General features: G+C 42.2%; 1 protein-coding gene across 6 annotated transcripts in view; it reads right to left on the reverse strand.

Annotated features, from left to right (window-relative positions):
• The window catches only part of CCDC158 (coiled-coil domain containing 158), a 132,629-nt gene that overhangs the window by 104,427 nt on the left and 9,886 nt on the right, over positions 1 to 18,316 (reverse strand). For all 6 annotated transcript variants that reach the window (XM_075606726.1, XM_075606718.1, XM_075606717.1 and 3 more), the window contains exon 2: positions 1,587 to 1,629. In XM_075606726.1, coding sequence (XP_075462841.1) covers positions 1,587 to 1,615 — 29 coding nt within the window. In that variant the 5' untranslated portion in view covers positions 1,616 to 1,629. The remainder of the gene's footprint in view (positions 1 to 1,586; positions 1,630 to 18,316) is intronic.

The following is an 18,316-nucleotide window of genomic DNA, read 5'->3' on the forward strand; positions in this document are numbered from 1 at the left end:
TCAGGAGCTGCATTCATTAAGGATAGTACAGTAGAGGCAACACTTATTCTAACATTTGCCTTAAACTAGCCGGGTTACATTCAGGGTATGTGCTGGGTATGTTCTGGGCTAGTTTGAGGCACATTTAAGGCATTTCTGCATTGACTAACGACCCATAGGATTAACACAGCAGGGATCCCTGGCAGTCCAATTCAGTTTGAATGGGACTGCCAGGGACCCCCGCTGTTAATCTGATAGGCCATTAATCAATGAAAAATGCTGGGGCTAGTTTAAGGAAATGTATTCAGAATGTACCTGGGTGTACCTGGGTCTTTTGGGGAATTGCCACTGGTTTTTGTTAGAATAATCGCTGCCTCTACTGTATATCATCAGTGTTACCTTTGATTTGTTGTGATATTATTTGCGCTTGATTTTTCCTTGCACTGTATAGACATATCCATCGTGTGTAGTGGGAGTTTATGGAGTAAATGACACTTCGGTATATTAAATCTTTATTGAGCGGAGCCTCAAAGGGCAGATCTACTGCCTGCTACAGGGCGTAATGGGATAACGCGTAGTTTTATAAATATGTTGATGTTGACATAGCAGGTGTGCCAATCTATCAGAGAAACCAAACAACCAAGTCACGAGACTGTGTGTACCGCTAACGTGAATGGGCTGCACCATCAGCTCATTGGCTGCATATACTCTGAGGTAGGTCTGTGTATAGTAAGTATATTATCCTAATAGATGAACCATATTCAGTAGTATTGTCTCCTCTGCCTTTAAACAGGCAAATAAGCTGCGTATGCTCTACGGTAAGTGTAGTAATAGTAGGTCTATTCTGGTGGCAGATACACTCTGGTCTCGTGTGGTGTGACAGGTATATACATTTCTTTTTCCAGCGTGTTGCAGGAAGAGTTTGTGAGGCTAGTTATAGCATTGGAAAAAATGCATTGCATCACACTTTCATAGACTCCATATGCTCAGAAGTAGGTATACATATAGCAAGTATAAACATAAAATTTGCAGTGGGTGAATACTATAAGGTTTTATTGTATCCTCTGCCTTTAAAAAGGCAGACACACTATGTATATTGAGCTTGATAAATGAGGCTTGTAGTAAATAGATACTATATATATATATATATATATATATATATATATATATATATATATGTTGTATCATATGCCTTTAGAAAGGCAGGCAAACTGAATTTATTAATAAAGTGTTTTTTTATACATATTCTTCACCTCTGACCGCATCATTATTACATAAAGGTCCGCAGTGCGCCTATATCAGGGATCTTATGTACCTTCTTTAGGTACATCTACCTTACTCTATCGGCTATTCTCCCTAGGCAGCACGCATTTACCACCAAGGGGTGCGAGCAAGGTCTCTCTGTACAGTTTCTTGACTTATAGAATAAGCCTTATAGTGTAGTCCAATTTTTAGTTCGTTCCCATTGTTTACTCTAACCTAACTTGCTTTTCTAACTTGCTCCTCAAACACCTCTCTTTCTGCCTCATTGTCATTTATTGTATTGCAGTATGTGGAAAATTCCCTTATATTCTTGACTGTATCCTTCATAATTTTATTGCTTATACCTTAGCTCCTTGATACTTTTGCTGCCCATTGTCCTGGTAACATCTGAAAAAGAAGGGAAGAAATATAAAATGTTAATTCGGGTTTAATCTTTGGTTAAAAGCAGCAATGACATTCACTTGGCAGGGCGATGGGAACATCATTGAAATATCTCTGAAGGACTGTTACCAGCCAACTGCTAAGAACCCTTTCAGTACAAAATTCTTTCTTTGCACAATGCTGTCATGAGAATGTAAGATAACGAGTTGTTCACATGGAAAAGGCATCGATGCCAAGAGCTCCTATAATGTCTCAGGCAACATATATATTTTATTTAGAACGCTCCAGCCAGGTATGAAGCAATTTACAGAGTTATTATGCAAAATGTGATATTTAAAAATATAAACTAAAATAAAACAACGTAAACAATAGTAGAAAGAAGAACTTACAATCTAAATGATTTTTAAACAATTACAGGAAAAGGTTATCAAATGTGTAAATGACTAATTATTTAAAGTCTATTTTGGTAGCAAGCTGTGAATTTTGAAATGACGATAAACAATGTTGCCACATGCAACTGCTCCTTGGAAATTTTAGGTGAACAACAAAGGTCATATCAATATTCGTGTTGGAGACACTAGAAACCCATTGAAATGCAACGACTTATGAAACATATTACATACACTCGGAGCGCAATAAAATACTCAGTAGCAAGAAAAACAAATTAAGCAAGGAAAATGCACATGAATGTTTCTGAAATGTGTGTTCTGGCGAGACGAGACCACAACATCCCATGGACACTCGCAAACCCATCTACAAGAAATGTAGGCACAACTCAGAGAGCTGCGAGATGTCAATCGCAGGAAAACTGTGCTATATCACACCCCGTAATTCATTACGGTCGGACTTGCCAGCCCAAAGAGAAATAACCAAGTTATCCAATGTCCCTCAGTCTTGCAGACCACAAGTGACACAACAGATAAGTTTGAAATTCTAAAACTAGAAATAATGCATCTCAGACTTGTGGGTGTACAGTTTGTCACTCTTTGTTGTTGCTATCAATTCAATTGCTAAACGTGCATTAACTATGGCAGTTAAGTAACATGTTTTAGTAGGTCTGGTGTCCAGCTTTAGAGGGCATTGTATCAGTCTCCAATTGTAGCAAACTGGGGGACTGAGATAGTCTCCCATTACAGGAGACCCAGAGGGGAAGATTGAGGGGGTTACTAAGGGAGGGGTGTACCTGAGTGGGGGGCAAAGAAATATTCCTAGTTCAGCCCGCCATCACAGAAAACCCAGGGGGGCGGGGGTTCCAAAGAGGATTGTGTCAAAGGGGGGGGGGGTGGGGTGGCAGAGAAAGCTTCCCATTACAGCCTTTCATCCCTAGGAACCCAGAGGAAGTACTAAAGGGGTGTTGTCCCAAAGTGGGGGACAGTGGGGGGTTCCATTTTCACCACATCACCCTGGACCTGACAGTGCTTACAGACCTAGGGGGAAGTGATAGGTCAGCACAGGCCCCGACTGCTGAGGGAGAGACAGAGAAAGGCTGGGAAAGGAAGAGAGAGACAGAAGGAGGAAGAAAGACAGCGAGGCAGAAAGATAGCCAACCGAGGAGATAGAGAGACTAGGAAAGAGAGAAAGAGACAATAAGAGAAGGAGTGGCTCAGTGCGTAAAGACACTGACTGGCACTGAGTTTGAAGCAGGGGAACCTGGTTCAATTTCTGGTATTGGCTCCTTGTGACCTTGGGAAAGTCACTTTAGCTCCCTGTGCCTCAGACACCAATAACACAGATTGTAAGCTCCACGGGGCAGGGACTGTGTCTGCAAAATGTCACTGTAAAGCGCTACATAAAACTAGCAGCGCTATACAAGAACATATTATAAGGAGGCAAGAGGAAGAGAGGCAGAGACAGAGGGACAGCCAACAGAAGAAAAAAGGAATGAAGAAAGCAAGGCTCTCAGAGAGAAAGAGAGAGCCTAAGAGACAGCCAGAGGAAGAGACTACTAGAAAGAGACAACCAGTAGGGACATGGACCCCTGACTGGGACGATATGCATGATTCATCACGCCAAGGTGAAGGCGATATTCCTGTGAGCGTGTCAGCTCCTTTCGCTCATTTTGTGGAGGGTGGTGTCATGATAATATAATTATTAGGGATTAATGTAGTTACAGTTTGATTTAAAAAATACAAATAAATGTTTTATGGCCTGTTAAACCCTTGGCCGGCCTAGTTTTAGGACTGATAGAATCTAGAGATAAGAACATATGTTTTGTCAGAGATGGGAGTAAATGAATGTTCCTTCGACACTAATATAAACAGGACATTGTTTAAAGGTACTTTCAAAGCATTCCTGGAAGGGTTCTATGGAGTGTCACGAGGCGTAACTATCCAATACTATCCAAAAGATATGAAATATGTAATCATGGACAGCTATTCTGAAGTATACAATTTCGATATCTGCAATCGTGGCAAGGAGATGAATGCAATGAGGCCAGACGCATGAGATCTAGCTAGTAATAAGGGACAGATATCCATTTGTTGCTCAAATTTAGGGGCAAAATGCTAATACTTAGTCTTGTTGCGTCCATCATGACCGCCTGAATCAATTTGTGTGACTTGTGTGTCTAGGTACTAGAGAAGGGAAGTTATAAGTGCATTTATATATTGAGGAAAACCTCAAATGTCAGTTAGTAGAATGTTTTTTTTTACTCTGTCGTAAAACCGTCAATCTCGCAGTTGATTTATGACAGGGCTGGGATTAAGTTTTTTCAATGGGGAAAACATAGTACATCAGATTTATACAACTAAAGACAGGGGTGCCCAATGCTACATCCAAAGTAGTAAGTATAACGTTTAAATACTTCAATAATAATAATAATATTTACTTGGTTATTTAGTTAAACCCTTTGGCTAAAACGTCAAAAGCCTGCATACCACGTCAAGGTATAACCAAAATGAATGCAGGTCCTACACTACACTGAGAACTATGAACTAAATAACCAAGTAAATATTATTATTATTGAAGTATTTCAACTTTATACTTATTACTTTAAGTAATGTTAATTGGATGTAGCATTGGGCACCCGTCTTTTGTTGTATACATTTGCCATGCCCAGTAGCACTCTTTTTGACATAAATATATATTCATGATGTGGTGGGTGTGGGAGTTTGAGCTAGCTAGTAATGTGTGTGTTAATACATAAGATTTAGCAAGGTATTATGAAAACCAAATTTCAACAGAGGTGTTTTGGACCAAACACGTGAAGTCTCATGTCTGAGCCAGTGACCTCTCTGGGAGAAAATCCTGACATATGGCAAAGTCGTGTATAGGGATTTCTGTTTTATCTTGTTATTTTAAGAAACGGTCCTGCATTTACTGCAATTGTATGATCTTGTAATCTTTTTTCTGTAATCTAAGCACTGTATTTTTATATAGATTAAAACATTTAATAAGTGATGCTTTGGGGCTCTGAATGAAATGTTGCATGCTCTGGAGAGAGTATTTACATTTTCGGCCACATTTTGCTACAACAAATGTGTGTGTGTGTGTTAAGTGCATAGTTTTTTTCTATAATAAACAAGGACCTGAGATCCTGGCAGATATATTAATACATGTTTTATTTGCATAATTCTTGAGTGGTGAGAACATATAGATATGATTGCAGTTGCGTAAGGGGTCAATATTAACTCATTGAAAGTACCTCGCGCAGAAGAAAGGGGAATTGGCTATAGTAGCTATAGTAGCTGTGTGTATTAACCCTGGTTGCATATCGAAGTCACATGCTCACTTGTGTGCTGTTCGTGACAGATTGTATTTGGGGTTCGATTGAGGGGAGAAATTCATTTGAGGGACCTTTGTGAAGGTGAAAAGTGGGCCAGCTTGCGAGCTGTGCATTAACCCTTGTCCCGTATGCAGTTCACATGCTCACAGGTGTGCCATATATATATATATATAAACATATATATATATATAAACATATATATATATATATATATATATATATATATATATATATATATATATATATATATATATATATATATATATATACAGTGTTCGACAAACCTATACATTTGCTCGCCCCGGGCGAGTGGATTTAACATCGTGGCGAGCGCCTATTGGCCCAAGCAGCACACGTTTGGTACTAGGTGGCGAGTAGATTGTTTGGGGATTTGTCGACCACTGTATATATATATATATATATATATATATATATATATATATATATATATAAATTACTCCGGGGCTCCGCCGTCTGTCCGGGACTGTTAGAACACGGTCTTTTAGGGTAGGTTAAATGACGAGGCGTAACGTGCTGTTCCTTTAAACAGTTATTGCCTGGTTAATTCAGTCCCAGGCACTGAGACTGCCACATGGAATTCAAAATAATACATAAGAAAACAAAAACCCTGCTCGTCTGAGCGATAACTTAACTAAGGTTTTCCCTAACTGGGGTTGGACTGGCTTATCCAGTTCCAACAACAAAAAATAAGGAACTTTGCAGATTTAGACAAAAGGAACAGAATGATTTAACCTGTTTGGTGAGAGGCGTTTCCCCTTTCTGCTTCCAGCAGCCTTCCTGGCTCCAGGCTGTTGGGGAGAGGGGAGAGGAACCAGGAAATCAGCCTTAAATACCTGATCTCTAACTAGCAGGACAGGTGACAGAAATCAGTAGTAGGAGTGACGAGTGTGAGGAAGCGCTACAGTGTATGACACACAGGTTCCTTACAAGAGGTTATTACCACAAAGAGGTCAAAGAGGCCTTAGCCAAGGCAAGAAGGTTTTCCCGTGATCAACTCCTCAAACCAACCATCCAAACCAGCACTTCAGATTGTTTTGGGATTAATACCACTTTTAGTACTTCATCATGTACTATTCGTAGAAGTATCACGAAACACTGGCACATCTTGGAAAACGACAAAAGAATTGGGAAAACCTTCACCAAACCACCATTATTCTGTTACCGCAGGGGCCGAAACATAGGTGACCTATTGACACAGGCAGATCCGGTATCCAAGTATGCCAGCCCTACGAATTGGCTCTCCAAAACTCCCGGTGTACACAAATGTCATGGCTGTATAAACTGTCAACACATGATATTGGGGAAAAGCTTTGTCCATCCACACAGTGGAAAAGCCATTAAAATAAAGGATTACATGAACTGTGAGAGTAAATTCGTTGTATACATCATCCGGTGTCCATGTGACCTGTATTATATTGGTAAAACCACACGTATGTTGAAGGAGCGTATGAGCTTGCACCTCTCCTCCATCAGGAAGGCATTACTTGACAGTACGAATAATGAGGATCTCAAACTGCAACCGGTAGCAAGACATTTTAAAGATCACAAGCATAGCTTGGCAACGCTACGATGCATGCCCATCATGCAAGCACATGCTGGCGCCCGTGGAGGAGACAGGGGCAAATTGCTGTTACAACTTGAAACTCGCATGATTTTTGAACTTAACACAATGGCTCCGCGAGGACTAAATGAAGATTTCAAATTAGGATGTTTTTTGTGATTGCATTTTTTGAATTTTTGTTCTGTGTCCTTTTCGCTTCATTAATGCATAGATGCTCATATTTAGGTTTCCATTGCCGGGACTTTGCATTATTGTTCCCCAATGGTGCAGTACTGAATATTAATATTTAACCAGTATGCCATTTACAATTGCCTAATTTATATGCATGTTTTTGCTCTACCTCCTCCTTTCCCTTGTTATCCCTCCCTCCCCTTGTTATCCCTCCCCTTGCCATCTAAACAGTCACCCTCAACTCTGGAAATTGTTTTTATTCCCCCTTATGTGTTGATTCACTTGTTCCTTCACTGTCATTTTCTTTAGGGAGCTGCCACACTGATGCAATTGACACTGAATGGGGTACCAGATCGGCGTGACACTCTGGTGCTGTCACAGAGCCCTGCACATGCGCAACTTTACTTTGAGCTGACTTCCCAGGACTTTATGACGCCACACATGCGTTTCCTAGCAACATTGGACGCTAGGATTTTTTTGTCCACCGGGGGAGCCTGTACTCATCTGCCCATGCGAGATAGAGCAATGTATGCTGTCTCCTGATTTCCAAGATGGCCGCCGTACTACCTCATACACTGATTGCACTCGTGGAGCTCCAGGATTGTACAATTAGCTGCCTCTAATTGTCCTCACATGGTGAACTATGGGGTATATATGTTCTCTGGGTGTCATTGTCTGGTAGCACCCCCCTGAGGAAGGTCCTGTCTAGGACCGAAACGTTGGGTTTATAGTGTGCTGTTTTGTAACTGCTAATACATGTCTTTTTGCTTTATCTATGTGTTGCTGCTTTTGTGCCTTCTCTTATGGGAGACAGGGTTTCTATATTGATTTCTATGGAGCATGCACCTTGACTTTACATTTGTTGCTTGGAGTGCTGGCTGCAGCTTTTTGTTGTATATATAAACATATATATATATATATATATATATACTGTGACAAACGGCTTACTCCGGGGCCCCGCCGTCTGTCCGGGACTGTTAGAACACGGTCTTTTAGGGTAGGTTAAATGACGAGGCGTAACGTGCTGTTCCTTTAAACAGTTATTGCCTGGTTAATTCAGTCCCAGGCACTGAGACTGCCACATGGAATTCAAAATAATACATAAGAAAACAAAAACCCTGCTCGTCTGAGCGATAACTTAACTAAGGTTTTCCATAACTGGGGTTGGACTGGCTTATCCAGTTCCAACAACAAAAAATAAGGAACTTTGCAGATTTAGACAAAAGGAACAGAATGATTTAACCTGTTTGGTGAGAGGCGTTTCCCCTTTCTGCTTCCAGCAGCCTTCCTGGCTCCAGGCTCTTGGGGAGAGGGGAGAGGAACCAGGAAATCAGCCTTAAATACCTGATCTCTAACTAGCAGGACAGGTGACAGAACTCAGGCAGCAGACAAACTCTGGTCTGGATCCCTAACCCCTCAGTTCCAGCACTTGCCAAACTGTGGGATGGAATGCATGCAATCTGAGGCTGCACTTTCCAGCCTAAACAGGATAGAAACTGTTCAGTATCCTGGGAGCCCAATATATGGAATTTATCACCATACCCTGGTTTCTGTCACATATCCTCCCCCCCAGCTCAGACCTCGAGGGATGAGCGACCATGGATATCAGGGACTGCATCCTTGACAACCTGTCAGCATTGCCATGTTTGTGCCCTGACCTGTGTTCCACAGAAAATTTAAAGGGTTGTAGTCTTAGGAACCACCTGGTCACTCTAGCATTCTTCTCTCTGTTTTGACACATCCAGGTGAGGGGTGCATGATCTGTGACCAACCGGAATTTTCTCCCCAACAGATAGTATTTGAGCGTCTCTACAGCCCACTTTATTGCGAGACATTCTTTCTCGACTATGGAGTAATTTTTCTCCTGGGGATTTAGTTTCCTACTTAAATAAAGGATGGGGTGCTCCTCACCTTGGGACTCCTGGGAGAGTACAGCCCCCAGCCCTACCTCAGATGCGTCGGTTTGGACTAAAAACTCTTTAGAGAAGTCAGGTGTGACCAACACTGGTTGGGCACAGAGAGCTTCTTTCAGGCTTCTAAAGGCCTGTTCGGTTTCGGGGGACCACTTTACCATTAGCGGCCCTCTTCCTTTTGTGAGGTCGGTTAGTGGGGTTGCCTTAGTTGCAAAATTGGGAATAAACCATCTATAGTAACCAATTAATCCCAAAAAGGTCCTTACTTGTTTTTTTGTAACTGGCCTTGGCCAATTTTGTATCGCCTCTACTTTGAGTGTTTGGGGTTTGAGTAAACCTCTGCCAATAGAAAACCCCAGATACTTGGCCTCCTCCAGACCAATAGTACATTTAGCGGGGTTAGCAGTTAGTCCAGCAGACCAAACTGTGTCAAGCACAGCTTCTGGCCAACCCTCTCTCTGTGCCGTGCGTTCAAAAGTGAGAAGGTTTCAACATCATCCGAGGGCCCCATCTTCTGAAGGTAGTGGCTTGCCCTGGTCATTTTCGGGACTGGGGCTGCCTCTGCCAGTGGAGTCTTAATGATAGTCTCTCAGGATCTCGAGTTCCTGCTGTAAGCCCTGGGCGAACCATTGTTGCTCCTCTCTCAGCAAGCGATTTGTCTCTTGCTGGTTTGCATTCGCGTTTTGCAGAGCTGCATACGCCTCTTGCAGGGCTGCATTCGTCTGTTGCTGGTTTGCATTCGTCTGTTGCTGGTTTGCATTAGTCTCTTGCTGGGCTATCAACAGCTGTTGCTGGGTTTCATTCGCGTCTTTCTGGGCAGCGACATTGCGTACCAGTTGACTCACCACGTCGTCCATCTTGTTTGCAGAGGGAATTTTTTTTTTTTTTTTTTTTAAAGTTCTTTAACCCGCAGACCTTTTAGTGTTTTGCCCGCATTCTCCACCATATGTGACAAATGGCTCACTCCGGGGCTCCGCCGTCTGTCCGGGACTGTTAGAACACGGTCTTTTAGGGTAGGTTAAATGACGAGGCGTAACGTGCTGTTCCTTTAAACAGGCTATTGCCTGGTTTATTCAGTCCCAGGCACTGAGACTGCCACATTGAATTCAAAATAATACATAAGAAAACAAAAACCCTGCTCGTCTGAGCGATAACTTAACTAAGGTTTTCCCTAACTGGGGTTGGACTGGCTTATCCAGTTCCAACAACAAAAAATAAGGAACTTTGCAGATTTAGACAAAAGGAACAGAATGATTTAACCTGTTTGGTGAGAGGCGTTTCCCCTCTCTGCTTCCAGCAGCCTTCCTGCCTCCAGGCTCTTGGGGAGAGGGGAGAGGAACCAGGAAATCAGCCTTAAATACCTGCTCTCTAACTAGCAGGACAGGTGACAGAAATCAGGCAGCAGACAAACTCTGGTCTGGATCCCTCACCCCTCAGTTCTTGCCAAACTGTGGGATGGAGTGCATGCATTCTGAGGCTGCACTTTCCAGCCTAAACAGGATAGAAACTGTTCAGTATCCTGGGAGCCCAATATATGGAATTTATCACCATACCCTGGTTTCTGTCACATATCCTCCCCCCCAGCTCAGACCTCGAGGGATGAGCGACCATGGATATCAGGGACTGCATCCTTGACAACCTGTCAGCATTGCCATGTTTGTGCCCTGACCTGTGTTCCACAGAAAATTTAAAGGGTTGTAGTCTTAGGAACCACCTGGTCACTCTAGCATTCTTCTCTCTGTTTTGACACATCCAGGTGAGGGGTGCATGATCTGTGACCAACCGGAATTTTCTCCCCAACAGATAGTATTTGAGCGTCTCTACAGCCCACTTTATTGCGAGACATTCTTTCTCGACTATGGAGTAATTTTTCTCCTGGGGATTTAGTTTCCTACTTAAATAAAGGATGGGGTGCTCCTCACCTTGGGACTCCTGGGAGAGTACAGCCCCCAGCCCTACCTCAGATGCGTCGGTTTGGACTAAAAACTCTTTAGAGAAGTCAGGTGTGACCAACACTGGTTGGGCACAGAGAGCTTCTTTCAGGCTTCTAAAGGCCTGTTCGGTTTCGGGGGACCACTTTACCATTAGCGGCCCTCTTCCTTTTGTGAGGTCGGTTAGTGGGGTTGCCTTAGTTGCAAAATTGGGAATAAACCATCTATAGTAACCAATTAATCCCAAAAAGGTCCTTACTTGTTTTTTTGTAACTGGCCTTGGCCAATTTTGTATCGCCTCTACTTTGAGTGTTTGGGGTTTGAGTAAACCTCTGCCAATAGAAAACCCCAGATACTTGGCCTCCTCCAGACCAATAGTACATTTAGCGGGGTTAGCAGTTAGTCCAGCAGACCAAACTGTGTCAAGCACAGCTTCTGGCCAACCCTCTCTCTGTGCCGTGCGTTCAAAAGTGAGAAGGTTTCAACATCATCCGAGGGCCCCATCTTCTGAAGGTAGTGGCTTGCCCTGGTCATTTTCGGGACTGGGGCTGCCTCTGCCAGTGGAGTCTTAATGATAGTCTCTCAGGATCTCGAGTTCCTGCTGTAAGCCCTGGGCGAACCATTGTTGCTCCTCTCTCAGCAAGCGATTTGTCTCTTGCTGGTTTGCATTCGCGTTTTGCAGAGCTGCATACGCCTCTTGCAGGGCTGCATTCGTCTGTTGCTGGTTTGCATTCGTCTGTTGCTGGTTTGCATTAGTCTCTTGCTGGGCTATCAACAGCTGTTGCTGGGTTTCATTCGCGTCTTTCTGGGCAGCGACATTGCGTACCAGTTGACTCACCACGTCGTCCATCTTGTTTGCAGAGGGAATTTTTTTTTTTTTTTTTTTAAAGTTCTTTAACCCGCAGACCTTTTAGTGTTTTGCCCGCATTCTCCACCATATGTGACAAATGGCTCACTCCGGGGCTCCGCCGTCTGTCCGGGACTGTTAGAACACGGTCTTTTAGGGTAGGTTAAATGACGAGGCGTAACGTGCTGTTCCTTTAAACAGGCTATTGCCTGGTTTATTCAGTCCCAGGCACTGAGACTGCCACATTGAATTCAAAATAATACATAAGAAAACAAAAACCCTGCTCGTCTGAGCGATAACTTAACTAAGGTTTTCCCTAACTGGGGTTGGACTGGCTTATCCAGTTCCAACAACAAAAAATAAGGAACTTTGCAGATTTAGACAAAAGGAACAGAATGATTTAACCTGTTTGGTGAGAGGCGTTTCCCCTCTCTGCTTCCAGCAGCCTTCCTGCCTCCAGGCTCTTGGGGAGAGGGGAGAGGAACCAGGAAATCAGCCTTAAATACCTGCTCTCTAACTAGCAGGACAGGTGACAGAAATCAGGCAGCAGACAAACTCTGGTCTGGATCCCTCACCCCTCAGTTCTTGCCAAACTGTGGGATGGAGTGCATGCATTCTGAGGCTGCACTTTCCAGCCTAAACAGGATAGAAACTGTTCAGTATCCTGGGAGCCCTATATATGGAATTTATCACCATACCCTGGTTTCTGTCACAATACATATATATATATATATATATATATATATATATATATATATATATATATATATATATATATATATATATATATATATATATATATATATATATATATATATATACATATACATATACATACACATATATATACATACATACACACATACATACATACATATATGCAGAGCGACTGAGCGGTTGCGATCGCCGGTAGTCAAAAGATTTTGACTTTTTCTTGACTCAGTGGCACGTGAGTGGTTCAGCAAATGGGAGCGAACCGCTCATGGCCATGCCACCGCCACACCCCCCGGTCACCCTCTGGTCTCCTGCACTAGAGTGCAGGAGTCGCTATTGCGACGGCTGACGTCACGCAGTCTAATTGCTGTAGCCCTTAGTATAAGCGTAGCCCAAGAGATGATGGTTGCAGGGTTTCACGTCTGTCTGAGACTTGTGAATGTGCTCACAATGGGTATTTTTATTTGCTATAAACTGACCCACAAGTTCCAGTCTGCCATTGTAGAAATCTAGCTACAACAAAGCCTGTATATCGAATATACGCAAATTGTAAGGACAAGAGGGGGTGATTTAATAATGTCACCTCCTGAGGCAGGTAATTTTAACAAGTTTGTGTCCTTCCTCTAATCCTAACCTCAGTGGGCAGGTCTCTTTTTACGAGGACAAAAGACGGGCTGCTCAGACAAAGGTATTGTCCATCAAGTAAAAGATTTTGTTACACTGAAGTTGCAAGAACATTAAAAAAGCACTTTTAACAAGATCTGAAAGCAGTCTGCAATGTCCATGAAATTAGAAGTCATACCTTAGATTATATATGCACATAGATTGTATGAACATGCAGTGAAATTACTGAAATACTATGGAGGAGAAATACAAGTTTTTTTTTTTTTGTTTTTTTAAGGGTGGCAAAAGTCTGCTAACCCTGACAGGGCCAGATAGTGCAACTATAGACACTGAGTGAACAAGATTTGACACACCCATACTAATATGTATATACTGTACATACACACACACAAAAAAAAAGAGAGGAGTTCACGTTCCATAGTAATACTGTTAACAAAGGTAAATTACTTTAATACACAAACAGCAGACAAATGCTCACTCACAATGTACAAGTGGGTATAACATAGCAGGGATGTTACCAGAGATCCAGTTGGCCCGATGATTCAGAAGTTTGAAAGAGTTTAGGTTTTTTCCTCCCGTCAACTGTGAACCTGCACAGCCTCTGTGTGGAGACAGGTCTGCTCTCACAGTCGCAAGTTCTCTCAGCTGTCCGGCCGATGCATACATTTAAAGTCTCCCCAATGAGGAACCTCCAGTTCAACAAATTTCTTATCCAGTCAAACAGGGAACCACAACGCACTGTTCTGCATGTTCTGTATTCACAGAAAATGTAAGTAATATTTGATACCAGCCGATCAGTGCTGTCTCAGCAAAGCACGAGTCCGTAGTCCCTGCATCTTTGCGTACCCAGGTGACCCAATGCGTTTCATTACTTCATCATACACCCCGCCTCGCACTGACAAAACACACACACATATACACATAATATTTACAAACATGTAGTGCAGCATATCGATGGACTTATGGTTTTCTAACACACTGGTAACTTTTACAAGGAAGGCTTACCATGGCATGCAAACAACGGAGACTAAATAACTCCTGGAGACACCCACACTTGGTTGGTTTCTTAGTTTTGCAAATTGTGGACAATCTAAATAAACCTAATAAATTGGCTGAAGAAATTCAAATTCAATTTATTCAAAGGGGCTATTGACGATCCATCGATATGTTGCAATAAATGTTTAACAATTTTTTTTTACATTTATCGGTGTACGAAACCTGGTTTACTTGTGATTAACATATAGATGGACCTGAAAAAAATATATTTTGTTATCAAACCTAGGTAGCACAAGTTAATAATGACAGTGAATCCGCCTTTTAATTGTATTTTTTAGTCCTTTTTTGTTACATAGTTACATAGTAGATAAGGTTGAAAAAAGACGTTCATTCATCAAGTTCAACATATGCTAAATTTAGACAACAGATACTTTATCCTATATCTATACTTACTTATTGATCCAGAGGAAGGCAAACAAAAACCCCATGAAGGGGAAAAATAAATTCCTTCCCGACTCCAAGAATTGGCAATCGGATGAATCCCTGGATCAACATCCTTCCCATGTTTACTTATTTGGTATATCCCTGTATACCTGTCCTTTCTAAAAAGATGTCCAACCTTTGGGCAGTTCCACTAAAAAAAAAAAAAAAATACACACATACACAATACTTTTTTGACCAACAAATTGTCAGTGTGTAAATGGCTTTGTTAGAAAAAGAGTAAAATTACTTTTAAAGTAACATACTTATTTCTAATCTTAAAGAGGGGAAGGTTAACAGGGTAACCAAAGATTCCTATGTGCACTAACTATGACCATTGAGGGCTGGGAAATATTCAATCCTGGGGTAACCCCTAAATAGCCACTCACTAATATTATCTAAAATTAAATTTATTGAACATATATGCAATGGACCACAAATACGCCATTAAAAATAACGGGGAGAAGGTGACTTCAGTGGAGGGAATTGTAACAACTCCTGTCAATAGGCTTGTCTAAATCCCCTGACGGAACAGTGGGAAATGGTGAATGGGGAGGTAACCATTAACACTGGTTCACAATTCACCATTTCCCACTGTTCCGTCAGGGGATTTAGACAAGCCGAAGGGAGAGGTGCATCCGGAGCAACAGCAAAACAGCCCAATGATGCCACAATCCAAAATTGAACATCAAAGCTTTATTGGAGACACACAGTGGACACAGCAGGCTACAGCACAGCCTCCTCCTCCACATGTTTCACGCACACAGGCGCTTCGTCTTGGACGAAGCGCCTGTGTGCGTGAAACATGTAGAGGAGGAGGCTGTGCTGCAGCCTGCTGTGTCCACTGTGTGTCTCCAATTGGGCTGTTTTGCTGTTGCTCCGGATACACCTCTCCCTTCCATATGACCTCTCTGCCGGATGCACGCTGTAGGACTCACTGCTGAGGAACTATTGGACTCAGGATGGATGAGCTGACAGGGGTAAGATTGCTGTTTTGCCCCTGAGCTCCAACTTTTATAGTGGTCTTTATTTATTCTCTCATTTTCCTACCAGCCCTGCACAACCAGTGCTTCATTCAACTTTAGCCTAGGAGCGCATGACAGTTGCATATCTCTGGATTTAGACAAGCCTATTGACAGGAGCTGTTACAATTCCCTCCATTGAAGTCACTTTCTCCCCGTTATTTTTAATGGAGTATTTGTGGTCCATTGCATATATCTTCAATAAATTTAATTTTAGATAATATTAGTGAGTGGCTATTTAGGGGTTAACCTAGGATTTAATATTTCCCAGTCCTCAATGGTCATAGTGAGTGCACATAGGAATCTTTGGTTACTCTGTTAACCTTCCCCTATTTTTGCGTTATCCCAGTCCCGTATGCACCCGATAGACAAGCACAATTCCCCCATATAGTAGGAGAGCGGCAGTAAATCTTATTTTCTTATTTCTAATCTTGTAATATATATATATATTGTGACACCTCTGCAGACAGATAAACATAAGTAGCTTGAATCCAGTGTTCCCACAAGGAGCCCCTTCCAGGGGATGGTTTTTATTTTTTAAATCCAAATGTTTATTCAGAAGATATGAGCATTTGAAATATCCATTTTGACCTGTCGGACATTTAATGTCTCCTCAGAGCGAAGTGGAGTCTGAGGTTACCATTGTGACACCTCTGCAGACAGATAAACATAAGTAGCTTGAATCCAGTGTTCCCACAAGGAGCATACATGCATATATATATATATAGGTTGCAGACCTGCCTAAGACATGCAGATGAGCATACAGCTATATTTGCATATATATATATATATATATATATGTATATATATATATATATATATAGATATATATATATATGCAAATATAGCTGTATGCTCATCTGCATGTCTTAGGCAGGTGTGCAACCTATATATATATATGCATGTATGCTCCTTGTGGGAACACTGGATTCAAGCTACTTATGTTTATCTGTCTGCAGAGGTGTCACAATGGTAACCTCAGACTCCACTTCGCTCTGAGGAGACATTAAATGTCCGACAGGTCAAAATGGATATTTCAAATGCTCATATCTTCTGAATAAAAATTTGGATTTAAAAAATAAAAACCATCCCCTGGAAGGGTACGAGGGAAAGAAAATGCGTCTCGGACTGCTGTTTTAAGGTGCACTTTAAAGTAATAAAGTTTAATGTTAGAACAATACCTGCACAGTATCAGGGCAAAGATGCAGTTTCAAGACAATTATTTCAACATTAAGGATTGGAAATTTCTAACCCTGGCGAGATGTTCTTGGGACAATGAACGCAAGTCACAGCAACTCCACCAGACACGTTAAAAGAGCACGACCCCCTGCGTTTCTTCTCTCGCTCAGCTAGGGAATATCATTGTGATAGCTACATATAAAGACAAAATTATGCTCTCCCTGGAGTTCCTATCAATATGAGGAACCCAGTAATAACTAATTCTGCCCCACCACATCCAGGCTCTGTAGCTGTAAGCTACATACAGGCTTCTGTTATAGTCCAAAGTTAGCGCATGTATCTCCAGTGCAGTCCTGCTTTGTGTCTGGTTGTTATGCCAACCCAACAGTTAAAAGCCCCAGGGGAGACAAAGATCCTCTCAGCAGGCTTCTCAGGTTACTTTCAGAACCTGATGCTGCTTAGACAAGTTTGGAGAACAGAGGGAGATGGAGGCAGACACTTGTCAGCTCTCACAGATTCCCGGAGATTTACACATCAGTCCATAGGATGGGAGGCAGGTTGTAAAACTGGGCAACTCACAGAAAATCCCTTGGAGTCTGTGTTTGCAAAATAATTATAGTGCCATCATTAGTCAGACAAAAAAAAATGTGCACCGCTAAGCTTACAACTTTGATGGCAAACGTATCGCAAAAAGGAGGTTACATATAGATTGTAAAACCCCTTCAAAGCTATTGTGTATCCTGGAAAAGTTAAGTTTAAAGCATTCATTTAAAAATACTGCTCCGATTTTTTAATGTGTCAATCAGCTCCATGTAACTTAAGACGGGCCTTAGTTTACTCTCCTCATTCACATGGGGAGGAGCAGGTCCAGCCGCGTTTAGTGTCAGGACGTGAGAGGGGAGAGGCGGAGCATGACGACGCGAATTAAGTAATTGCGTTAGGAGGGCCTCACATAGGGAACAGTTTTCTTTTAGTTAACAGGTTAGGTACCTGTATCACTGCTCCAAATTCAATCTTACTTGTGGAAATAAATTACAGATTGCAGTTGAAATAGGTTTTTATCTTAAAGATGTTAGATCCCAGCTGGACGTACCCGTACATTTAGTGTCTCCAAGAAATGTACAACTGCCGCCATGTTCAGTGTTCTGCATCGCTCTGCTGTGCAACTGTCACCTCCTGTGATGTCACTTATGACTCTGCCAGTGACAAGGGACCACTTGATTGAAGCAAGAGGTCGGTGTTTAAAAGATTGTGATTTTATTCTAAAATGTTCTGTAGCGGTGTTTCCCCCACCCTCTGGGAGATTTCACTACTCCATGGTGTGGGGTGGTACATACATGCTGGCTTACAGTAGATCTGAGTCTCCCGCAGTGTTGTGGAGGAGAACAGAACAGGCTTCTGGTGAAGTATCTGATTCTTTCTCTCGGTGTCAGCAAATCCATCTCTTGCAGGCTCCAGGGATGTGGAGACAATCCCTGCATGAGAACTCACTTCCACTCCCCCTGATAGA

The sequence above is a fragment of the Ascaphus truei genome, chromosome 1, assembly GCF_040206685.1.
Source record: "Ascaphus truei isolate aAscTru1 chromosome 1, aAscTru1.hap1, whole genome shotgun sequence".
Classification (NCBI taxonomy): Eukaryota; Metazoa; Chordata; class Amphibia; order Anura; family Ascaphidae; genus Ascaphus; species Ascaphus truei.